This window comes from Malurus melanocephalus, unplaced genomic scaffold (genome assembly GCF_030028575.1).
Source record: "Malurus melanocephalus ecotype Western Australia unplaced genomic scaffold, MMel_1.1 scaffold_8, whole genome shotgun sequence".
In the NCBI taxonomy this organism is placed as follows: domain Eukaryota; kingdom Metazoa; phylum Chordata; class Aves; order Passeriformes; family Maluridae; genus Malurus; species Malurus melanocephalus.
Window position 1 is genome coordinate 6561031 of NW_026623240.1, and position 27048 is coordinate 6588078.

General features: G+C 38.1%; 1 protein-coding gene across 1 annotated transcript; it reads right to left on the bottom strand.

Moving 5' to 3' along the window:
- Window positions 1-4713: 4713 nt before the first annotated feature.
- Window positions 4714-26962, bottom strand: DNAJB4 (DnaJ heat shock protein family (Hsp40) member B4). Its single transcript, XM_057375087.1, has 4 exons — window positions 26837-26962; window positions 11439-11724; window positions 8598-9172; window positions 4714-7015 (listed from the first exon to the last, which is right to left on the bottom strand). The coding sequence occupies exons 2-4, from the start codon at window positions 11647-11649 to the stop codon at window positions 6782-6784; spliced, it is 1020 nt and encodes a 339-aa protein (XP_057231070.1). The 5' UTR covers window positions 11650-11724; window positions 26837-26962; the 3' UTR covers window positions 4714-6781.
- Between the last annotated feature and the right edge of the window lie 86 nt (window positions 26963-27048).

Genomic DNA, 27048 nt, shown 5'->3' on the forward strand with positions numbered 1-27048 from the left:
CTTTTCTAAAGGAATTTGCTCTAAAGCTGCAGAGAGAAGCAGCATTGCCTTTCCACAGCTTGACTTTAAGAATAAAATTCACAAACCAGAGAAAAAGGATTCTGGTACACGGAGTCAGACCAGGCAGGCACAGACAATGAATTATTGAGGCAGCCCAGAGTCRAAAGTTCTTAGCAAACCTAATGAAAGTATCTCTGATTACATGAAATTACATACAGATTTTAAACTGCTTAAGCTGTGAAGTAAAAAAGGTTTGAAGCCAATATGACTTCAGTTTTTTTCAAGACAGCATGTGGTAAATTTAAGGGAATACTCAAAAATGGCTGTTATCCCATTGTAGTAGGAAACAACTGGATTCAATATTTACTAAAATATTTTGTAGGAATTTCAACCAATTAAAAAAAAACCAACAAAACTGCACAATAAACTTACCCCCACACTCTAATAGCTGACTTTCCAGTTCAGTTTGAAACCACAGAACTTAAACTGAAGGTTTCTCTGAACTTGTAGAACTGTGTACTTTTTCTAGTTATTGGAATGCAGTTCAGACAGCATGTTGGCATCCACTGGATGACATTGCAGTGATACAAAATGAGACAGGTGAACTAACTACCAAACTCTTCATCTTGATATTATAGGGGTTTTGCTGTTTTTTTTAATTTTAAATAAGCAACTTCTTTCAAGATTCCTTTTTCCATTTACTTAAAGTGTGTTATACAGGAATTGGTGACAAACATTTGTCTTGTTTCTACTCTTTCCTTTTCTTGTGAAAAGATAATTGAATCTTAAAATCCAGTAAATACTGTTTCCAGTCATTACTGATTTTAGTGATTCTGTTAATGAGATTTACTTAATGAACTGTCAAGTTTCCACTTATACAGAGGTTGTGTAATTAATTTTAAAAAGTTCATGGACATTAACAGTCCTAATCTAGGCATCTGTTGCAAAACTTTATTCAGTGGAGTTGTAAATGTTTCCATGTTTCATACAGAGGTGGATGGAGAATGTTGATCTTTGTTGATCTTACCTACATCTTGAAGCAAAAGCATCAGCTTTTACTTATGGAAATTAAAAATGACAAGGCAAATGGAGCTGGCCAAACAAATTGAAGACACAAACAGTATGGAGYAYGTATTTGCTATCATTAGTTACATGATGTAACAAGTGAAATGAAACAGKTTTTGTGTCATTTAAACCAGAGGAAGTTCATATTGCACATACGTTAAATTATTTTAAAAACCAAATCTAGAAAAGCATCTACGTGAAGTTGCCACAGCAGCCCCCAGCTTTGAAAGTAAGTATAAAGACGTGTTCAACACACTGTTTTCTCTGTTACTGGAGAGGTTATATTACCATGAACTTCTTTTTTCCTAATCTACAAGTCCTATTTCTTTAATATTGCTCAGATAATGGATTAGCCGTTTCAATCATTTAGATTTGCTCAGTGCAACATAACGGTGACTGGGTGATCTGACTGTTGAGAACCTCAAAGAAAAGACAGTCTGTAACGGACAGAAGACACTTTCTCAAACTACAATCAATCTTGTTTTCAGACTCCCTTGAATGTGTACCCTCTAGGGAAGTATCTGCCAACACTAATTAACACACAGCAAAACTAGATCATGAATCCAAATGAGCCTCAAGATACCAAGGATCAAAAAATTACTTCAAATTRACTTCTGGAAAAAGACTTAACAAATAAAACTGCTATTAGCTTTGGTTTCAGAAAGAATAATAAACCATGAACTTGGGGTGGGGGAWGAAAAAAATGGGTTTGATCCTTTTATCCCCAGTACATTGCACTCTACAGGCTAGACCATTTTTCAGTTTCTCACAAGTAATACTTGGGATACAAGAATCGTAGCATGCAACAGCCATAGTTTGTGGAGAATGCATGTGGAACAAAGTCATGTTACCGGATATGAAATGCCACTCTGTGTGTTTCACTACACATAGGGGTATCTATCCGTATTCAGGGAAATGCCATATGGTATTTCAGGGGCTGGGTGGGTGGGGCTTGGATGTTTTTGAGTGTAGGGCAGCAGGGCTGTGTACACGGCAATTTGCCCACGATAAAGCAATCAGGCATGACTAACAAGATTGCTGTGCTACAGCTCCTCCCTTGGATAAGCCAGTAATTCCAGGGAAACAAACAAGCCCGGGGCACTTATACCTTCTACACCCAAGGGGATCAACAGTACATCTCTACTTTCACTGTATAAATAATAGAACAATTAATTGGAGAAGTCTGAAGGAAACAAACCATGCCATCCAATAATCCATTGCTGAGAAATCTGACAAATGAAAAGTTGAGATTCTGCACCTCATGAGATTAGTGCTGCTATTTGCTCAGTTTGGGTGCTGAACAGTAAGTGTCTGTATGATGAATTCCCTGGTCCTATAGGATTTGTTCAGTAAGTGATATAGTAAGAACTATTCATGTCAGCTGCAAAGGAGGACTAGCATTTACTGACTGGAAAAGTAAAATTGTCTCTAATTGTATTTACAGTAGCATGTTAATGGCCCATACTTTTTAGGTCTAGCACATTAATTCAAGTGCACAGAATTTAACTCTGAAGTTACAGAAAATTTCACTGTTAAAGGAAAACCTATTCAACCCCAAAAGAGTCAGATGAGCAAATAAAATGCAGATCCTAGAAATGAATTGAGTGCATTTGTTCAATAAACCACAAATACACTTCAGGAAGCTTTCAGCACAGCTAATACAGAAATGACTGAGTGAAAGAATAATGCTAATAACACCCTCATGACAGAAGAAAGCTGTGGAGCAAGCAGAGTATCACTGCATGGCAGTAAGAAGAAAGGGTTGAAATGTAGCTTGACCTACTCTTCCAACAGATTGAGATTACCCTAAAGCTTGATGTTGGTGAGATTAAAAAAGGATCTTTAGAAGCAGAGGTTTTCAGACTTGCTGGATGAATTCCAAATCAAATAAATGACTTTTACCTTCTATGACACCTAAGCAACCTTGAAGAGACCAAAAACCTTTCTCATACCAATTTCATGAATGACCATTTTATTTCCATGTATTTCAGTAGTTACAAATATAGCCAGTTGACTGAGTATTTGCTTCCTTCTCCCAAGTAGCTTTATTAAATAATCAAGTGGGTTTTAAAACATAGCTTTTAAGCACATTTTTGATTAGAAAAATATTTTTTTTGTGAATCCTGGATTAGGTAGATATTAATGCTTCCTCTCATATTTTGACGTAATTCTACATACTGGTTTCTGAAATGTATACTTTGTTAACTCTCCATAAGAAAAGAAATACAAGCATTGATTTCATACCAGTCCTATAAGTTTTATATTTTGAGCTTGAAAACAGTTGGAAAAGTTTAGTTTGCTATACACATATATATATATATATATACATCTCTAAATACACAAGATACTGCAATTCCTCAATTTAACACTACTCCTCTTATCTGAAGATGGTTACAAAAAATAGTCCTAGTTACTGTAATTTTTTTTTTTACAAGCTGGATATGGTTACAAGATCCTGGATTACAAAATGCTTGATTCCATAGCTTTTAAACTGACAAATAGATATTTTAGGTTGATATGCTTTGAAGTCATGTAGCTTGTAGCATCTGCCATCATAACAAAATATAAGAGAAAGTTAAAAACCAACTTTACACTTTTTAAGTAAAAACCACATAAGAAATGCAATACGGAACATACTGAAATGGCATTTTTTTYGACAAACAATATATAGTATTAACAATATGCAGAAGCACTAAGCAGCAATTTTTTTTTTCTTTGTGATACTGCTCCACCAATTGTTTACTTCCCGCAGGTTTAGGACTAAGTTCAACTAACTGATACTGCATGAAGGGGTCTGCAGTTGAAAAACTGACTTGAACAATAGCTCACAGAAATTCTATTCCTTTAAGTAACAGAAATGAGATTCTTCTTACACTCATTAAAAAGTTACTGTAAATTAAATCCCAACTTCCATATGATTTACTTTCCTGCAGAGATTCACATATATAACACTGCTACTTCTTAGGCTACCTAACAGAGCAGGTAACCTCTAAATTTCCACAGGCAAAAGSCTGACAGCAAATCTTAACATACTTTCTCATGAAAAACAACAAAAAAAATCCCAAACCCTTTGAAAGTATTAAAGCACTGTATTATGGTTTTAAACTCAAGTAATAATGCATGCCCACAAGGCATTTCTTTCACCAATACCATGCTGCAATCAAGGGAACCAGCCCTATTAGTGTATTATAAAACTAGACTATTACAGAGGGGTCTCCATCTCTATGCATCTTTTAACTCTAAAAACAACTAACTCGTATTTCAATTTTTAAAATCCCTCAATTCATGCGCATGAAAGCTTCTGGGCAACCCTTAATCCCACATTGTGACTTAAACAAACTTGGCTTGAGCTAGGACCTGGGCTCTTTCTTCTTCATGGGAGTAATGTTTGGCCGTTGAAAATAAAGAAAACTTGAGATCAGCATGATCTTTAAACACCTGCTCCAGCCAAATGCTTTTACAGGGCTCTTTGTGCATCTTTCCAATCCAGCACAGACCTCCTCCCAAGGGAATTGTCACCTGAGTACCACCATTTTAGGACTAAGCCTAATTTGCAGAACATGGCCCACAGCACTATCTAACAAAAAGTGCCAAGTCCAAGTTCACAGAATCATTTTGCTTACAAGAAACCTCTTGGCATCATTCAACATCCCTGTTCACACATGGCCAGCTGGAGCAGGCTGCCCTGGACAATGTCCAGTCAGGCTATGAGTTTTGAGGGACAGCAACTCCTCAGCTTCTCTCGGAAACCTATTCTAGCATTTGACCATCCTCACAGTAAAATGTGTTTCCTTGTGTTCAGACGGAATCCCTAACCAACTTGTGCCCATCCAGTCCTGTCACTGAGAGCTACTGAGAAGAGCCTGGCTCCTCCATCTTCATTCACTCCCTGTCAGGTGCCAAGACCTCTTCAAGTCTTTTCTTCACCAGGTTGGCAAATTCCAGCTCTCTCAGCCTCTCACACCTGGTCCTGTGCCAGAGCTGCTCCCCTGAGTTTACATCCTTCAAGCACCAGGGAGTCCAGTACTCCAGATGTATCCTCATCAGCGCTGACAGTAATGAGAAAGGACAGTCTCCCCTCAGCTGCCAGCAAAGCTCTGGCCACTGTTGCCACAAGGCTGCATTGCCATCTCATTCTCAGTTTACTGGTCAGTTACTCTTCAATGGAGCAAGACTTTGCATTCCCTCTGTTGAACTTTGTGAGAATCCTCTGTCCAGTTCTTCAGCCTGTTGAGGTCCCTTTGAAAGGCAGTACATCAGCTGGTGGCACCAGGGAAACTCCTCCCCATTTTATATGATTGGTAAACTCCATCCCATAATTCAGTTCATTAATGATGCTGAATAGTACTGGCCCCAGTACTGAGCGAGGGGGTACACCACTGTTGACCYGCCTCCAACTGGACTTCATGCCACTGATTTGTGCCCCCTCATTTAGCCAACTTTTAATCCATCTCACTTTCTGCTTATCTGACCTCYATTTCATCAGTCTGTCTACTGATGTTAGAAGCTCACTGTAAATGGCAATTAGACTGGTCAAGCAAGATTTCCCTGTTGTACATCTATGTTGACTACTCCTTTTAGAAATGCTTTCTAAGAAGATTTTTTGGGGGCTTCACCAAGGGCTTAGGTGAAGCTGATTACTCTGCAGATTCCTGTATCTTACTTCTTGGTTGTCTGGAGGAGTGGTATTTTCTCTTCTCAAGTCCACTGGAACATTTCTCAATCTCCCTGACCATTCAAAGAGTGGCCCTGCAACGGWATCAGCCAGCTCCTTCAACACTTGGGTGGAATCTGTTAGGCTGAGACTTCCAGTGAAAATGCACCSTAACCCAGTCCTCCACTGCCAAGGTTACAGATTTCCCCTCTAGTCTCAGGGGCCTGGAATTCCTGTGTGCTTGTTTTATGTTAGTGACTGATGCAAAGGCAGCACAGAGTACGTCAGCCTTCTCCATGTCATTTGTCACCAGTTTCTCTGGCCCATTTGACAGCAGGCTCACCCTTTGCTGTTCATGTCCTTGAAGAGTCCCTTCTTGCTGCTCTGCCTGAAGACTGTGGAACTGTCCCACAGCAAATGCCTACTCTGTCTCCTCAGGCCAGATACCCTTTGCCAGATTCACAATGCAGTCCTGACACTTCCTGGGGCAATAAAGAGAAGGCTTTCATCGAACAGAGGGTAGGTTCAGGAGTCAAAGCTGATTTTTCCAGCCGATGCTTCTTTGTGCAGTGGAAGGCAACATATTGAAATGATCTCTTTCATGTTTTGCTCTTTAAAATAYTTATACCTTTGTGTATTTCTACTACTATCTATCTCAAATTTTTGTACAAATATGTGATGTTATAGACAGGATAAGGATATAAGAAACAAAGTACTTGGAGGCTCAAGTACTGTATCAGAAATATGMACTGACTTTGTAAAAAAATTACTGAATTTTATATTAAGCAAAATAATGACTAAACTTTGCTGATTAGGAAGATGTAAAACAAAACGAGTGGTTTTCCCTGTTATTTTTACTGCAGAATTCACCTGTATGACTTCTACTTAAACCCTTTTCTTCTCATGCAGCATTACGGTATTTTCCCCCCACCCATCCCACAAAACAAAAAAAAACAAAGATTCCACTAGGTGTTACAGATTGCACTTTTAAAGCACAGACTTCCCAGTCTTCTGCATTTCCAGTGTCCTACTTTAATCTGTTGACATACACAGTCTTCCATTTTATGAAACTGGAAGATTTCGCCTAAGTACTTCTTTTGATGCTGGAGAAATGTTATCTGGGAAGATTACTTCAAATTCTATAATTAAGTCTCCACGTTGGTCAGGATTTTTGGGAAGCGGYAATCCATATCCTATAATTCTTCTCCTCATCCCAGGCTTTACCACTTCATTTACTGTCATGGGTATGGTTCTTCCTTCTATCGTTGGCACATTGAAAGAGCTGCCACACAAAGCCTAAAGATTGTAATATGAGAAAAAAAAATTGGTCAGAACATTTTTGTATCTACTATTGAATCTGGAGTATTTAAAAGTGACTAGAATTCTAAACAGTATTTCTACTGTGCGCTACTGAGATGTCAAAATTTAAATACAGTGTTCCTCTCTTAAAAAGAAAAGTTTGAATTTGTCATTGAATATCACTGAATTTATGAATCTTACAGTGGTCACTGGAGGATAATTGAGCTTGTATGTCCTTCAAAGACTTTAAGTAATAAGTGAGCTGAGCAGAGTAAACTCCTCACTTAAACTTCTCTTGAGATTCCCAGTCTTCTAAGTTTCCATTGGAAATCTAGAATCCCCTTTCACTTTTTGTTTACATTTCACAGGAGACCTATTCTAATACATTATCAATCTGCATTATATCAAATTTCAGAACAACATTTAAGTGTCTATAAGCAGAGGCGTATCAAATTTCACAGCTGTCTTACGTTAATATTTGTAGTGCCTAAAGAAAAGCAAACAATAATTTTGTTGCACCAAAATTAGAACATTAAAGACCTCCTGCTTTATCCAACAGTTTATTTTCATCACCAGGATCTCTGATAATAAGATTTTGATTTCTCCAACTTCACCTGAATCACCACACTTAGTCTACACTGCTAATGTCCAATTTACATAACAATGCAATGAGTCTAAACAGGTTTTATCTGTGAAGGAACTGTATTACCCACATTAACATTAAATATTGTGTTTTTTTCCTCCCTCACTACTTTAGGTGCTTCACCTCATTTCACATTTATTTTAGTTCAGAATTCTTTAAGGTAGCTTAATTTACACTAAGAGCTTATAATGAAAGCCAAAGTTCATTTCTCCACCTGATACTAATTAAGAAGAAAAAATACATTACATATACGCTACATTATCTTTTAAATGATGATTATGTTGAGGCTTTAGACTCTTTAAGTATTCTGAGAAGTTGTTTTTCTGACTTCCCTTTCGGAAAGCTAGTATGTTTTGACTTGGAATGGAATTTTAAAAAGCTATACCATTTTTGTTGTTATATATAGCTCCTCTTACACCTGTTCACACTTATTTATCTTCATGAAATCAATCTCTATGTAGTTTGAAATCACACTGCAGTAACTTATGAGATAAAAAGAGAGAATTTGTTGGTAGTGAAAATACTTAAAGACACTTCTACTTAGTCCTGCAGAAGTAGCAATCACATCACAGCAGCAAGGAGCATACTATATAGGATGTACTTGTTAGTTTGCATTTGTCATTTCTGCCTAATACACCATAAGCTAGAAAGATTATATATGAAGATTTAAGACATCTCAACCTTTATTCTTACCCTTCCACCCTTGTCCTCTTCCATCTCTACAGTAAATAGCTTGAAATAATATTCCATTTTTATCAAAACAGCTATTGCTTCCACTATAAATAACTGTGCTCTTCAGCCACACACTGACAAAAGTGAAACTATTATAAAAAAAACCCAAACCCCAAATTCACAGCTGCCAGACAGCTTTAGCCATTGTATCATATTGTAATAATGTCAAACATTTAGACTGTCTCTGCCACAAGAGAAACGTACCTCCCTTAAGCTGATCTTAATAGGATAGACAATATTTGATCCATCTCTCTTGAAATGAGTGTGAGGCTTATCTTTAATGATAAAAACAATATCAGCTGGAATTGTGTTGGGTGTTTCATCGCCTTCTTTTGGGAAAGTGATCTTGGTGCCTTCTTTCCATCCTCTTTTTATATCAATAGTAAGAATTTTGTCCTCTGTTCGGACACTTCTACCATCTGGGTTAAGCCTTTTACGTGAAATCCTCATTCTTTTTGTGCAGCCATGATAGATCTCTTCCAGTGACACTTTAAGTTCATGGATTACAGGGGGATCTTGTTTACGGCGTAAYTGGCTGCCAACTGTATTCCTTTCCCTTGGAAAACCATTCATACTAAAACTAGTGAAGGATCCAAATGGATCACCATCCACTTCCATGTCTTCAGCGTCTCTGCCACCAGGCATCCTCCTTCCAAAGAAGATCTCAAAAGGATTTGTGCCACCAAAGAAAGCTGCAAATGTAGCATGTGGGTCGCCATGGAAGGAGTACCGGAACGTACCACCCTGGCCATCAGATCCTCCAGCTCCTCCTTTAAGACCTAAATAAGACAAATAAACCAAGTTAAAAACAAAGTGGGTATTAGTACTGGCTTTCCTACCGTAGAGTGTAATGATATGAGGACAGAGGAGTCGAAAAGATATTTGCAGAAGAGTGAATTCAATAGCTTGAACAGCAACAAAGTTTCTGAAGCTCTAGAATGACTTTTACTTCAGAAGAACAGGTATTCTGATAGTGCCAATTTTATTTCATATGATTGAAACGAGTTAGTTTAATTAATTAGCATCTTAGACCAGAAGACAGGTTTGCTTGACTTATCTATTCTTGTCTTTTGGGAAATGCATCCTTCTACAAGGTCACTTCTGGGGAAAATTACTCACTATCATATTTCATAGTCTGTAGCTCAGCTGTAATTCAGTGTTAATAGGTTTTACCCATTTTCCTGCAATTTGTTTTGAGTAAAAGGTAACACACCAACAGTCAAGCACATATATGCTTCCTTAACAYTCAATTTAGAATCCCAAACTTATCACAATTTAAGTTCCTGTGACATAAAACAGGTACAAATCCAGGGAACTCTCTTCAGTGCAGGCACAAATAAAATCTTGGAACTTATTAAGATCCATTTGGGTACAAAAACCTTGTACACACTATCACACTGTCTCTCCGCAAAAAAAAAAATCAGAAGGTTCACAATAATTCTGCCCTTTCATATGGAGAGATCTACATCTCATTTCTTCCTGCTAAGATTTCCCTTACAATTCTCACTGGAAAGTCCCTTGTACTTCCTGTGCTCATCCCAAACCACGCTAATAAATTTTCTTCAATGCCTCTTTCTCAATAGGTGATCAAGTATTCCTCTTACCAGTGCTCTTCTGCACTGATCATTGCAGTAAACTTTCTCAAATTGTTAAAAGACTGAAAAGTTTTAAGAGACCTTTATCTCCAAACTTACAATGCTTGTTTTTGTAACTCTTTTTTTCAATCTTAGACCAATTCAGAACTACAGATTATATTATACTTTTCATAACCACRAAAACATGAAGGCTTACATCATGAAGTAGGCATTCTGTAAATTTGAAAGAGGGGTTTGTTGGGGATTTTTTTAGCTCAATTTTCTTATGCATAAGCTTAATGTTGGGTACCAAAACTAACCAAGTACGACATTAGAATGTTTTCCCCATTTTAACATCAGACCAGATCAAAAKTACTTTGCATCCTTCTGTCACACTACTGTTAAGGTCAAACAAGAAGATCAGGGGATTCAATCTGTGAGAGCAGAAAGACAGCTTCTGGAATAGCTAGTCAGAAGTTACTGAAGGCACATCAATTCCTGGCTGTAAAAGTACTGATGTTCCCTCCTTTCTACAAACCACAACCCTCTGCATTTTCCTTACAACAACTATTTACACTCCTAAAGGAGTCTGAAGAGCAAGGCATAGCTCCTGAGGCATCAGGCGGTATTCCCCGATTAATCATTCTCCAAGTTCTACTTTATATCTTTGCCCAAAATAGTAAATACTGCTATTTAAGTGTCCTCCTTTATAGCAGTAAAAAACATGGCCCCAAGTAAATAGCAATGAGCAGGCCTACTTGCCACAACGGAAGTAATTATTTCATATGGAATTTCGGATACCATACATTTATGGGAASGGATCTTAATGACTTCCTCTGTTGCTCAATCGTAAGACTAAAAGTCATGTTGGTCAAAAATGAACAAAAAAAGAAAAAAGTCATCCTGTTCAGATAACCATTTTAGGACAAATATGACATTTCTGAGGCCTCATTCTCTTGGCATGTTATCACTGTTTACAATTAAAGCTAAAAAATTGCTCTGGTATTTCATGACATCAGCCAAATTCTTTCCTCTCCAGGCAAGAAGCCAAGGACAACTACAGGCTGGACACCTGGGCTTCTGCTCAGAAGGACTGTTTTGCCTATATCAAGCAAACTGCCTTTAAGCAAAAATTTAAGAAAAGAATACATGTCTTGTACTGCATCTCAAAAACTGCTATGGCAAGGGAGGACAGCAGTGAGAGATCCCAGAAAGCTATTTATGGGTGATAGAAATTYCTTTGTTCAGTAACTTTTTGTCTGTCAAGTATTTTATGTTTATAACAAGCCCCATTAAAATAAGAAATTAAAACTACACCAACATTAAAGCCCAGCAATGCATCTTATATTTACAGTCCAATGGGCCAAACAAGTACATTGCCTAAAAATGAACACATACCATGTTTGCACCTTTACTGTGCTTCATTCAACATAATAAAAGTAACTGATCATAGTATAACAGGCATACATACCTTCTTCCCCAAACTGATCATAAATGTCTCTCTTTTTGGGATCACTCAGCACTTCATAAGCTTCTGCAACCTCTTTGAATTTTTCTTCTGCATGGGGAGATTTATTCTTATCTGGATGCCATTTCAGTGCTTGTTTTCTGTAAGCCTTTTTGATATCCTCATCAGAAGCCCCTTTTTCAATTCCCAGGATAGAATAATAATCTTTCCCCATCGTGAGTGTTGGAGAAATTCAGATTTTCCTTGCTATCAAGAAGGCAGCGTCCAGCGTCTTAGCAAGGTGGAGATGCTAGAGAAGGAAAAAAAAAATCAAACTCTGGATCGAAACGAACAGAACTGCTAGAAAACAACAAACACTACAATACATTAAAGACTAGACAGCTTCTCCGTATTTCATTGCTACCCCCGCTGCTCATTTATAAATGATTACACACTGGGAAGGCACAGCCCTCCGTAGAGCCCGCCCACCCAAGGACGTGTCTGCGCTCTTTCTAGAACGCCAAATAACACGGACGTCACTTCCCCACCGCCCCAGCCCGCACAGCTTTCACTCTGCGCGCCTGCGCCACACACAACGCTCAGCTTCCCGCTGTCCCTTCCCAAGCGACTCAGGTTTAAAGGCTAAAACAGAGTGAGAACAGTGCCTTTCACCAACAGGGCAGAACCCAGTCAGCTCTGAAGAATTATCTGCCCCGAGAGACAGGCAGAAGCCAACCGAGAGTAATTATAGCATTTTACTTCACTGTTTCTATAGAGACAGCTGTACATAACTCTTTTCCAAATATATCAACACGGATTTGTACCCTTTCCAGCAAAGTCTATGAGGCATTTTGCACCCAAATTAACTACAGARCTTCAGAAAGCAAAACTTCGTCTCTTTAAAAATAAAATTAGGGCACCCTCAACCACAGCTGACCATAGCCTGTACTATTAAGCAGTAAGAAATGAGACTGAGCAAATAATACCACTTTGTTTACCACAATTCAAGCCACTAAATTAAAGCAGACCAAAACTGCAAATCCTGTCTCAGCCTTCTTCTATGGAACAGGAAATATCAAGATTATTATACAAGTACGGCAATATAGCAARCAAATAGCTTTCATCTGATGAGATGCTAATAACAGAAAAACACTTGGTTCTTTCACATTTCTWTAAAAATATACAAAACAAATTTTACTACTTATGTATTTGTCACGCTCCGTAGAGAAAATGATACGAAGGTTTAGCCTACAAGATTTCTTTTGTACCTCCATTGCGAGCTGGAGGTCAAGAAATTAGCTATGATTATCAGTAGGGCAATGAACTTCAAGACAGATTAACACAATTTGAAAAATTACTCCTCCCTGAAACASAGTATTAAAATACACCACTTTTGGTCATATCTAGAAGTTAACCRTATAAAGGTATTTCTACAGAATTTATCTGTTTGAAGCCTAGTAATGAAGTTATGGAGGTAATTAAGCTYAGCTGCCTTGCTTACATCAATAAAACTCACTAATCCTCTGATTCAGTGAGCATTATATTCGAAGCTGTTTTCTAGAATCAGCTGAAACTTAAAAAAGAGACTGATCAGAAGGAACAGAAAATATCTCCTTAACCAGAAAGTACTAGAAAAAGATTTGGCACTTTCTAGTCTTTATGTCATTCTCCTAATCATCACATCATTATCTTTTCCAATTTCTGCAATAGAATTTACTAGATTCCTTATAACAGGATTTGCCTAATTATTTATTTAGGGGTTTTTATTCACATCCTCCTTTGAATATGGAAAAGATAAAGGATAAGAAATATGGAATAWGAATATGGTAAAGACAAAGTCAAAAATTCACCGGATTATTTTAGAAAGCAAAAATTTTTATGTACTTACTGTTTCAAATGTAATAGAGGCCAAAGGGTATTGAAAGAAGGAATTGGCTCCCCTTACACCAAAGTTCTCAGGACTCATTTGCATTTTTGGCACAGCGGGAGTCACAGGGTTATAGAATCAATTACCTTTACAGCTGAAGGAAAAAGTGGTTGCTGAGCYTCACCTAGAATAAAACTAGTCTTTTACTAAATTACCCTTTCTTTTTTTATCTTTCTTTAAAAACTGCTCTTGGAGTTGATTTTAAATTAGTATTTCAGATAAATTCCTTGAAACTCACATCCTAAATTCAACATTTTCTCCACCACAAACATTGTATTAAGCACATATGTCTCCTTTTAATTATCACAAAAATACTTAAGCAGTGCAATTAGCAAGCCTCAGTCATGACAGATTCCCTGGACCGCCCCCCCCTTCCACGCCCCCCATTTTATAACAACATAGTAATTAATTTCACAGATTTTATTAAAAGCCAAAATAATTAGGATTTCTGCTTCAATAAAAGTTTCTTCACCTTAACTGTCAAAAGTTACAGAACAAATTCTGGTAAGRACAAAGTTACAACGAAACTTTTTGATAATCACTGTGACTAAGTGTTCAGGCATCTTTTCTCTTCGAAACAGAGGGGGACATGCTATTCTGGCCTAAGAGTTATACCCTAATTATGTAAGTTATTCTCTCAAAATTAAACTACTTAAGATTCTGAGTGGGATATACTTACAGAAATGACTACATTACTTATACTTCATGCCCTGCATGAGATCTTCATGTCAGAATGCATTTATAGTCTGGAATTTCATATTTTGTAAGAGTCAATGGGTAATATTCCAGAAAGCATGTCCCTTCTTTGCGTTGAGATCCTCCTTTTATCAGAGGCATCTTCAGAGGTCTCAATCAGAGACCTTTGGAAAATACACATAAGCTACAGTTTCTCTCACATGCTTATTGAGCTCTTTAAACAATTTCTAATCTGCTAAGTGTGGTGAGTTTTTACATCTTCCAATTTTGCTGTATTAGAGCTGCTGTATTTTTAGAACTACCAAAATCTGATATTTGCAATTTTCTAATCAATCTGGGTCTTTTTTTTTCCCCCCCATATTCCTCTCCAGAATTATCATCAAAAGCAAAGGAAGGAAATCCTTCATGTACTCTCCTCAAGGACATCTAGCCCTGCAGTCCCACTTCAAATATGCACAGATAAACAGAAAACAGCCCTGAAAAACCACAAGTAAATATTTAGTCTTCTTGCTACAGTCTTATCTTCCCTGTTACCATACACACCTAGAAAAACACTCTTCTAGACTATTATAAGATTTTGCTTCCTGTATGTTTGAATATATTTTGTTTAAATGCCTGAGTAAGTGTCCCCTAAAAAAAAAAAACCTACTAAGGTTTGGACTTGGATAAGGTCATTACCTACTCATGAACTCCTTTATGGGAWTTTTTTTCTTTTTTTCTTCACAAGTTTCTGTATTTCTATCTTGATGTCTTTCCTGTATTTCCTGGAAATATCACAGGGCATTCTGYCAGTATGCCCATTTCCCAGACACCCTGCATTTCAGAGGCTGCCACTTTGTGTCCAAGTAGCACCTGCAGTGTTTGCACACCTGCTCACACCCTGTTCCAACTGTGGCACACTGGGAGGTGAGCTCACCTTCTACCGGGACTTTCACCTTTAGCTTGAAGAAGGGGTGGTTCTGGGATTTGATCCGGTTTGTTTAGGTAGTATTAGAACACACAGCCTGAGAGATCCTCCGTAGCCAAGGATGATCTCAGATCTGACAAGCCAGCAGTGGTGTGTCCTGCAGCTTACTGAGCTTTCCAGAAGCAAGACACTCAGCTCTATCTATAAAATTAGCAAGGCCACAATCTARGACTCAATCAAGCATGCTCCTGAAAGAAAGGTAAGGTAATTCTCTGACATACAAACCCAGTAAAATACTTGGCTGTGAAGCCACCTCAAAAACACAACAGATAAAACCCCCTCACTATCAATAAGGTTTCTTCCTCACTCTACYCTGTTAATTCCCTGATTGATGTATCACATTATGACTCAACCATCTGTATCATCAGTTCTTTGTTTATACAGTCTTCAAATACAACAGCTACATTCCATTTCAGGTACACACAGACAAAAGTTATCATCACTCCAGCACCAAGTGTATCTATGAAGAGTTTGGTAATACACAATTCTGTGAAACCATTTTCTGCCAAACTAGGCAGTCTCAGGCACGTCTTTCTCTTCTTACAAGCTACTTCAGATACTCCTATTATTCTCTGCRAAGATTAACAGCCTGTATTTTTTCATCACTGTTTATGTTACATTTTTTTTAAAAAAACCCAAAATGGGAATTTCAGTTCAAGCTTTTTAATTTAGACTGGGAGGAAAACCAGCACATCTTCAACTTTAACAAATTACTAAAATCCCAAGTAGAATATTAAAAATTTCTATTGTCAGGAAAACCAAATAAAATTTTGTAAATATACAAAACTTGCCTAATATAAGCAATCTCTTACCTAGGAGATATTCYATGTTCTCTGATCAAAAACAGTGACACTGACTTTTGTAATACCAGATTTCCTTTCTTTATCTAAAAATGTGTATTAAATATACACCAGGAAGCTGAAAATTGTTCTTCAACAGCTCAACTTCACTTCTGAGATCGTGTTTGACTACTGCACTCCACTAGAGTCACTATTTCAGTAAAATAATTGTTGCTTTAAAATGTCTTTTCCATTATTCTCTCAGAACAATCATAGTTTAACTGGCATATGGCAAAGAACTATACATCTTCTTTGGCAGAAAGTGGGAACAAGGTTATACCACTTCCAGGTTCTAGAAGAGCWACACTGACAATATTAGCTTTCAGTCATTTGCTTTCTTTAAAGAAGCCTTCATAACAACCTCATAACTGAGATATACTATGGAAACGTAACAGTAACATACTGAAGTCAAATTATAGATTAATCATAAATTAGCACCAATTATTTTAAAGAAAAGCTTCTAGGCAGAACAATGTCAATATTCCCTGAAGCTCTATAAAAATGCACATTATTTCCTTTAAATTAAGCCATTTCTTCTGTACTCCTCACCTCTTAAACCATAGAAACAAAACTGAGAAAGACAGGACCAGATCATAGAACAAATTAAAGAGCAAACAAAACCACAAAGGCAAATTCCAGACAGATCACAACTATAAATACATGTGCACGTAAATGTCAAGGCAGAGGAGCCAAATCCCTCCCCAGGAAAAGCTTTCACAATTAAATATCATAATACTTGCAAACCCGCATAAATCAATGAAATAAATTTTTATTTGTCTACAATGGTTTGAAGAAAACACACCTAAATAAAATAGAAAAATTTCCTGTAACATCATCCATTGTTTTCCCAGAAAAAACAAATTCTGACACCTCTTCTCCCCACCATCTTGAACTGGATGTAGTTGTTGACTGAGCTATGTTTATACTTTATATACACTTTATACTGCGAGTAAGACCCAGTGCGTGCAAACCCCATTCATGAATTCTACTACGAAACAGAGTTTCTCCACAGAACTTTTCAGTAGCTGGTGCCGTACACAGAAATAAATTTTAGAGTCTACACGAGAAGAAACAATGGTTGATTTCCCAAAAAGATATCTAACAAAAAATGCAAAGCATAACCTGCAAAGCGTAACAGTTCTTTCTAATCAATGCCTAAGAGAAAAGCTTAATTTAGTCATGCACTTCATACTCCAGTAGACACCAAATRTATCAAATTTTTACTTCGGCTCTCTGTGGAAACTGCTACTGTGACAGAACTAAAAAGTTAACAGTACATAAGGATTCTGGGTCTGATTTTACATCTAAATGAATAATCATAAAAGCAAAGTGAAATGCCACAACTTACAACTAAAACCATTATATTTAAGTTATACCACTCCTAGAATCGACCAAATTATTTTGTTTTTTRTTGGCAACGTGTGTTTCAAAGCAATGTTTATAATATTACTGGAACATACATGAAACTCTGCCAACATGACAAAGGACATTTTTAAGGTCTTTTGAAGAAAAGTTTACTTTAAACATACATTTCAGAGTCTACATAAATTATAGCTTAATTTTAATTTTCTTGTTATTTTTTGTAACAATAAACCAAAAGTTAGAAATGCCATGCACAACTCAAAATGTCCATCATACTTTAAAACTTACTAAGTTTATTATATGTCAAATTATGGGTAAGGTTCTTCAGAAAATTATTATTTCCACTATATATTCATAATGACCTATRTAGCAGTACATAAAATACTAAGAAAAAAGAAAAACTAATTTCATGTAGATTTCCTACTGAACACTAACAACTATTTTCAAGAACATGACCAGGACACTAATCATGGACCAGAACATAGCAAACTTACATCTCATACCTGATTCCTGTCTACTAAGTCACAAACTACTAGAGCCAAAAAACAAAAGTATTTGTGGCACAATCTTCCACATTTTAACTATTCACTGCCAGGAGGGAATTCACAACTACTTGAAAGTAGACTGAATTTTTAGGATACTGCATTGATGAAAATGCACKAACTCCCTCTTAGGTGTGCTCTTAACTACTTCAGCCAAGTACCAGACAGCACTCACAAACTCAAAAGGAAACATCCAAAGTATGGCAACACGAAGCAACACAGAAAGGATTTTCATTTACAGGCTGACTTCCCTCTTCTGAAAGATCACAAATTCCACAGGTGCTTTTCAACTCCTTACTTAGATTCTGTGGCTATTTCAACTCCCACAAGCATATTTCTGTAAACGGATTCCTATTCAARCTGAGTGAATTTCAGTGACCAGGAAAAATGCCAATCATGCAAAACATTTAACAGGTTCTCTCACATTGCTGACAATGCCTATTTAACACAATACTACAGAACTTCAAGTAGTTAAGAACTTTGTCATACATACTTTTGTAAATATCTGTATGGAAAAATGCACGGTCCTGGTAAGGAGGAGTATCTCCTGTTATTACAGCCCCACCCACCACCATATTCACAACGAARCTAAAGTTCTGTTTCCCCTAAGAAAATGTTCGACTGCACAATTCACTAAGCAACCAGTCTGGGGCAAAGAAATAAAAAAAAATAGTGTAGCCAAAGTTCTTAGTTTCAGTTTCCTGTATAAAAAGCTTAGATCTTTGTTCTAACTACCTGTAGCTCTGATGGTTATCACTAAGAATTTACCCAAGCCTCAGAGAATTCTGTCCTGAAATAGCCCATATGCAAATAAAGAGTTAAGACTTAATCACATATTTATCACACTGTACTAGTCAGGTTTCTGACTCACATGTCACCAATCTTCTAGTGTTGGGTTATATAACGAGTAMAGATATTTAATATGCTGAACAGCTTAATGCTTTGTGTATATTCAGTTTTCCTCCAAGACTAGCTGCTTTTTATTTGATTGTAGGTTTTATAGCTCTTCTGGTAATTGTTTTAAGCAAACACACTGCTACAATCCAAATCTTTCAGATTCTCAAGTTCCAGCACACCCTRACCCTGAATGTCACCAATACCATCACATAGGACTAATTTACTGGATGTACATATACTTTACATGTAGCCAAAGGCTCCCACRTACACTGTTTCCTCAGCATGAAGAGTACACCACAGAATAAAATACATGTTGTTTATAAAAGGTTAAAAAAGTACTCATTAATTCTGATCAGTGTCAAAAGGAGTACAAGAATGCTTGGCAGACAGAAAAAAAAATWTTAGGAGCTAGTAAATATTATTCTTGTATCATGTGAACATACCAGTAACACATCTACACCTTAAAACTGGGCACTTCTGCCTCCTTCAGCTCCCAAATAAAATGCTCAGGGAACCATAAAAGATAATTTTAAAAAATGCAAATGTTTCCACATGAGAAACAACTGAGAAGGATTGAATTCTTCAGTCTGCAAAAAACACAAAAGGTCTGCAAGGTCTACAAATGAAGAAAGAAGAAGATGAATTGTTCATGATCTATGCCCAGTAATTTGCAGAAGCCAGTTTAAAGAATAAAATGAAGAAGCTCTGCAAGTGATARAATTCCCTGCCAAAGGACACTGCRAACTCAATAATGGTGTCAGTGGGACACTGAAAAAATACAACAGAAGAGATACACTGCAAGTGTCTTAACAAAGAAACCAGAGCAGGGATATCAGACAAAATAAATCCCTAAAAAATGTGTAGACCTCTACTTGTTTGTCCTGCAGATATGGTTACTACACAAGCCTTGGAAAATAAAAAATGAATTTTAAGTATATCTGTATTGTTTTCCACCTAAGTGAAATAGAGAGGTGTTATTTACAATAAATATACTTTTTAAAACCAGGTATTTAGTAACATTTGTTTCCAGTATTTCTGTTTTCTGTAAAAGCGAGGCTTCATTTGACATTCCCAGTTAACAGATTCAGCCTCGCTCCTGCAGCACAAAGGCACAGAAATCTGTCAAAATATAAGGACAGAAAGGCCAGCTCATACACCACCTCCTTCTGCAGTCCAGCATTCCCCACTCCACAGCCCAGGGCCAGCTGGCACAAACCAAAGTAACATTCTGGGCTGGCTGAGACTGGACACAAGGCCAGGCAGCTCAGACCCTGTGAACTGTGATTGGCTCCCTACCAGATCTTCCACCAAATGAATCCTGGTGCAGGAGAACTTCTGTGACCTAATACTAGTGCTATGTACTGATTAACAGGAAAAGAACAATGGAAAACTCAGCACTAGTTTCCACAATAACCTTTGCTGACTTTACTTCAAGACACTGGAATTGAAGAAAGTGTTTTAAAAACATTTTAAAGACATTTATTTCAACACTCTATATAAAGTCAGTTATCACATCTCTGACCACCCAAGAAACATTAGGATAGGCAGTATACTTTATTTAATATTTATTTTGATGGCTGCAGTATAGTACAGCTTCTTTTAGCCTTTCATCTGTAGAAAAAGGAGGCTATCTGCCACCTATAACAATTTACTGCTGTTCACATTAACCATGGTAGCAATTCCTTCATCCATAAAAGTAATCCTATGGATGTTTTTCCACTAAACAATAGAATTAATAACCTACTGTCCTAGCAAAGAGGCAGTAATACAGAATCAGGGCACCTGTAGAATAAGGGTATTCCTCACAGGTTAGCCCTTGCAAAAAAAATCTCTGTGATGCTGGCACTGGCACAACTCAGACATGACTTGATCTGAACCTGAAGTCTGTCTTTTTCATGGTTCTCAGCCCACCATTAAGTATTCAAATTTGTTCTATTAAAAAAAAAAACACTGCCTCAATACACTGGCAGTTTGGAACATTCATTAGTGGATCATGACACATTACAGAAATATTTTCCTAACAATGAATATACTGTACAGATTTACACTGAGGGTTGACAGACTCATCTAGAATTTGATCACTACTTCAGTCACGTTCCATAACTAAGGAACATACAGAAGTCATGTCTGCAAATAATTTTTTCTTCTTGCAAGACCATTAGATGTTTTTCTAACACAATTTAAAAGCAATCAGTGAGAAACATCTGAATAAACATGATCATTGTGACAGGTCACATACAAGAGGGAGGAAAATGAAGGATAAGTGGAAGATGCTTGCACAATCCCTATCCAAACTCTACTTGAGGTTTGTTGGGTTTTTTTTTTCCCTGCAGTAATGACAGAAATTACTAGTTTCCAGTAAAAAATAAACTATTTTTTCYGCCTTAATGAAGAGAAGAACTGCAAACACAATAAATCCACTTAGAAAAGCAACTCAGCTACACTGTATTGTTTTAATTGCTGTTACACTCACAAGATCAAGGTTATTAATGCACTACCAAATAAGGAACTGCCCACATTTTTGCTGTGGACATGTGATCCCACTGTTCTTACATAAGCAAAAGGAGGTGGTCACACGAGTGGCTTTTTCCAGAGTGTGCTCGTCAAAATCCCACCCAGCTGCTCTGATTCATGCAGCCAGTTTTACATTCAAGGCTGAAAACACAGGCACTGAGCTGTGGTACACAGGAATTTGAAAAGGGATTGTCAGCACAACACTGTTCAATGTCAGTAAGAATGTACTTCACCTACAGAAGACAGAAGTACAAGCAGCACTAGTTATATTTACTACAATCTGCTGCAACAGAAGTCAAAAGTAGTTGCTCATTAGTCTTTCCAATGTTTCAACCATATCCCGCAGCTAAATTATGTTTCACAGCTGGTTACTCCCTTCTTAGTCAGCCTACAGGAGTTTTGAGAAAAGATAGAAGAAGTTTAATAGGTCTATTTTGCAGTTCATATCTTAAGTTACTTTATTCCTCTAGATTAAATACTGCCTACCTAGCTAAGAGGTGAAGAAGGTACAACATGGAAAGGTAAACAACTCAGCAGGAAAAGTGTCTAGGTGTTCTGAAGTGACAGCAAATTTCAGTATCTGTTCTACTAGGAAACTATCAAAAATCTACAGTTCCATGAAAATTTTTCATCACTCAGAACARAAGTTTAAACTTTGCACTCATAATAGAAGTTTTAACTCTCTCTGTAGGAGAACGTCTACAGAGACATATCACTGTGAAATTAATGTGCTTTCTTACCTTTTCCCTGCCTCTTCTAAAAAATATCAGTAAAGCCAACAGTGATGAATCAGATTGTACTATTTGCAGAGTACAGATGCAAATAGTCATGTAAAGGATAAAGTTTAATGAAAATATTACAAAGAACCACTTCACTCACAAGGCATAATCCTAACACGTGACAACCCTATAAGCAGAAGTAACTGGCGTATTTTCTATATTTTCTGCAGAAAATACCAATCCATACTGAACTCGTTTCAAGGTGTATTTATTTTGTTGTTTATTTAAGCTAAACTTACAAAACCTCCAGTTTTCTTGCACTTCACATCAAGTCAAATCATGACATCCACTGATTTTGAGTGGTATTGGAGATTAATCCAGCAACATTCATCCCTTACTAAGCCTATGCAGCATTTCTATTTAAAGAAAAAATATCTGGATACATTCACAAACTTCACTGCAAACATTTATTTTTCCCACAGTATGCATGTGTCCCTTACAATAAAGTTCAAGAGAATTTTCAAGTTAGATAAGCTTGTTACAATCATGGTTCTCTGGACTGAAGGAATTAGTCATTTAGAGCTTCTAAACCATCTCAATCCATTTTTCTTTCCTCAGACTCAGGAAAGATTCATCTGTTTGTTTTCTTTTTAATTTATACTATGATACATGCACAATTTGGTTAAAAATACGGTGCTCTGACTCACAAATTAACAAATACAATTGTTAGCTTAATTAAACAGTACCAGAAAGAATACTACTATACATCAAGCCTAGGGAAGTACACGGTCTCTTCACAGCAATCACTTTTCCCACTTTGAGATGAGAAATTTGAATATTAATTCAGCCTTGATTAAAAAAACCATTTACTCACTAATTAAAGGGCTTGAATCGACATTCTTCAGAGCATTGCTGATAAAAAGATATACTAAGACACTCMCAGCCTCTGCAGGAACTACTRCATTAATCATTTGTTCTCCCTCTCAAAGTCTCCATCCCAGTCTTTCTCAATCCCCATTCATATGTAACTTCCAAGCCTAGCTCCATTGCCCAACTTAGTTCAAGCAAGGCTTCCACTCTTCTCCCCCATCAGGGAAGAATTTCGCAGATGCTAATAGCAAATTCTCTGTGCTCTGAAAGCTTTCTCTCCCATGACATCGACACAAAAACATCCATCCCCCTCGAACAAGTCAGTGGCTGAGCACTGATGACAGGATCATGCTGACTAATATTATCCAGCTGCCTTTTGCACTACATTCTTTCTATATAGTGATCCACAGTCTCTTTGCACACTGCAGCTGTATTTAAGGAAGAAATGAGTGTTCTCTGACTTACCCTTCCGTATGTGACACACCCAATCCAACAGTGGCCTAATACAATTTGACAGCCTTTCAGTAAGGTCAAAATTTAAAACCAAATACATATGAAACGAGATTCACAAGAGGAAAATGTGCAAGGAAAGAGCTCTAAAGATTCCATAACATTTATACAGCTTCTTTTCTAAGTTTTAATACACTATAACTTTCTTCTAACAAAGGCAGCATGATTTGACTTTTTGTTTTCAAACTCACTATATAAGTTTCTAAATATTATTCAAGTTGTGGATCCGAAAACTGTAATTACTACTTCAGTGCACATGTAGCAAATATGTGCAAAACTCAGATCAACTGTTGTTTGGATATCGTACAAGTTCAATTTTCTCTCAGTAGTTATTTAAGGGAGTTTTCTACTGATAGAATTGAAGATCCTGGACTCACTTTGCCAGTGCAGGAGTAGCAGCTGAGAGGACCTGAATCAATTGATCTACATCTCCCAAATCACCGAAATCATCAGAAACCATCTGCAGATTTCAGCACAGCAGCAATGACTTGCAGAAAGCATGGCAGGCAGATGTACAGCTATATCACAGTGCTTACCCTTCTCTTGTAAAGAACATAAGCACTTCTCTTATATACATGTTCAGCGTACTGAGGCAAAGCTAAACAAAACATGCTACCTAGAGGGTTACAGAGGCAACTTCATAAGTAACGTAATCCTTTACTTATTGATCTTGTGAAAGGTCTCCTTACTTGTACCAGAGAACCACTTCTTTCAGGATTGCCCTATCTTTTGGTCTGGTCACCACAGAGCAAAGCTGAAGTTAAAGGGAAGTCGAAGTTTAATTTTTAAAGGGGAAAAAAAAATCCACACAACCCAGCGGAATTCAATATATGCATGCACTGGATTTGTGTCAGTTCCACACTTCTACATTAATGCTTTTGCAATACCTGAACAAACTAACATAGAAATACCCTGAGGACCTTGTGATAATACTAAGGACTTTCATATTTGATTTGTATTTTTTCCTCAGACTCATCCATTACGTACCTCTGTGTACATTTCCGTACAATTCATCCTTCTTTAGTAAGAATGAGTTACTCTATGAAGTAAACAACAAAACCAAAGTTCTGATGCTCTAGCAGCCCAGAACAAACAACTACTTATATCAAGCATATTTAATTTCTTAGAAGGCAGATTTGAGAAATCAGGCAGTGCCAGTAATTTTTTGCAAGTAGGACATCCTGGTGTATGCTGCTGCAACATGCCAGCAAAGTACTTGAATGAATACTGTAGTTAGCACTGTCAAGGGGTTGGATCCTCATCCCACTCCATTAACAGATTAAATAGAATGAATTAATCCCGCAGGGATAATTTTCTTAACAGAAATATAATTTAATARAAGGGAATTGAAAATAGAGTGCTGAAGAGATGTGGTTTTCTAGCAGATAGGTTCTAAATGCTATCATGGGAAATAAAGACAGAAGCAACTGTTAATAAAGGTCATTAGATCAACTTAGGAAAAGTGAAAATAAAAGCAAAAGATCTTTCTCCTTTTCAGTTTSCTAAATCTCCTGTTATGACTGTAAAGCCTAAGMAACACARTGAGTGCAAGAACYGCGAGGATTGAGGAATCRCAGATATCCTAGAGGATTGAGGAATCACAGATATCCTAAATATCACTCTCAGCTTGCAAATGAAGCATGACCTCAAACAGCAGTAAAAAACTGATAAAAACCCTCAAAATTAACATTCACTTATTAGCAGTCGTTTATGAATTCAACTACAACACTTACACAGTACCAGACAATAATGCTTTTATTAGCCCAAGGCAYTGCAACTGCTTAAAAACCATCAGTGTTACCTGGTTAATGGCTAGTCTCACAGAACTTTGCAAAGTTACGTATTTTGTAACAATAACAAGCAAGGCACACTGACGTTTCCCATCATTCTAGTAAGTGGAGAACCACAAAACACTTAYCCAGTGGCCAGAAGTGGTTTTAATGCATCACAGTCAACTGCTATTGCTCAACTAACATACAAGTAAAGGCCTCCTATACACAGTCAAACTCTCAGTAAGAGAATGAAAAAACACTGTTTACCAAGGGCAGCAAAGTCAAGCAGAAGAATTAAATTCCCACTCTCCAAGCCTAATTTTGTTTTCTTTCCTCATCCCCTCCAGCTAACACAGCTACATTGATGGAAAACATAAGCTGATTCCTATGAACTGGCTTTTTCAGCAAATGTATCACAGCAGCAAGTTTCACCTGGCTGTAATAATACCCTGTCGTCTGCCTAGAAGCACGTAGGAATTTTAACTTTGTGGAACACACTATTTTTATAACCCTTCTTAACCCTACTACCTCAACAAGTGCTATAGGAGTTAAAAATCTCACATTTTTTTAGCGCCCTTTGGTAGAGTTACCTGCACTGGAGAATGCCGGATAAWCTGAGCTCAGCAGCACTGTGACTAATGGTCTATTAAAATTATCGCAATTACCATCGTCTTAAGGCAGTGTGGAACTACAAGGCAGCACTGAACAACAGGAAAGGGAAGACACCGAGAGGTATTTTCTTAAGCGAATCCAAGAGTCCCTGCACAGCCTAAAACTAGGCAAAGTCAAAAACAAGTTTCTTAAAAGCACTGACAACAAAGAAACACACTTACTGGGAATGGAACAGACTTGCCACGCGTCAGTTTCAAAACACACATATTTAAAAAAAAAAGCCACAACATTTATGTAAACCAGGAGCCCACGAAAAAGAAACAGTTCAATGCATATGAACATTCTTTAAAAATTACAAAGCATTTCCTCAGAATGGTACAGAACTCAGTCGTACAGCAGCTCTCCTCTACAGTATTATCTAGTCTATACTGCTCCGATTCCTAAGCAGACATTCTCCGACCTTATGTGAAGCCTTTACAACACCGTCATCCATGTTCAGCACGACAGATCACCYCCACCAGGTCACAGGACCTTAAAAGGGCCCAGATTAAACCATTACAGACTCCAATTTTTCATTAAAGCCTCGGCTTACGCAGCCAATAAAAAAATCACCCAGCTGATGAAAATCGTACATTAAGAAAGAACATTTTCAGTTAGGAAAGAAACAACCGTAGACACCGCAGAAGGAGGCAAGCGAAGCTCCGTAAAAGGAGAGGGCCGATCCCGTTTCGCGGGGCTGTGGAACGACCTAAAAATCCGTTCGAAACGAGCGGCCGCGCCCGCAGGATCGCAGGGGGCAGAGCGCCGCGAGCAGCGGCGGGACGGGCCGGGACGGGCCGGCTCTGCCCCTCGGCCCAACGGCTCTGCCACTCCGCCAGCTCGGCACCGGCCACCGAGCCGCCCCTCCCGCTGCCGGCCAGGCTGCCCCGCCAGGCGCCAAGGCTGCTCCCCAGCAAACGGCGTTCGCATTATTGCCTGTGACAACGCCCAGAGCCCGCGCACAACGGGAGCCTCTCCCCAGGGCACCGCCAAACTCAGGCGGGAAGGAAGCCCTGCCCCGCTCTGCTCAGAGCAGCGTCGCTATCACCGCCACCGCTCCCTCCTCACACAGAGCACTCCAGAGCGCAGTTCGCCACGGGCAGACTGCTGGCGCTGCCACGGCCCTAGCTTTGTCCCGTGCCTCTCCCGCACTCACCGACCGCCGCCGCCTCAGTCTCAGTCTCAGTCTCAGTCTCAGTCCCAGTCCGACCGCGCTCCCGGCAACCCCCGCACCGCAGCAGCCGCTCCCACGCGCGCACCCGCGGCTCCAAACTAAATGACGCCAGACCTGCGCGCCGCCTTTCCCCGCTCCCCTCCCTTCGCCCCACGTGACTCTCCTGGCCCTATCAGCAGCGCCTCCAAGAGCTC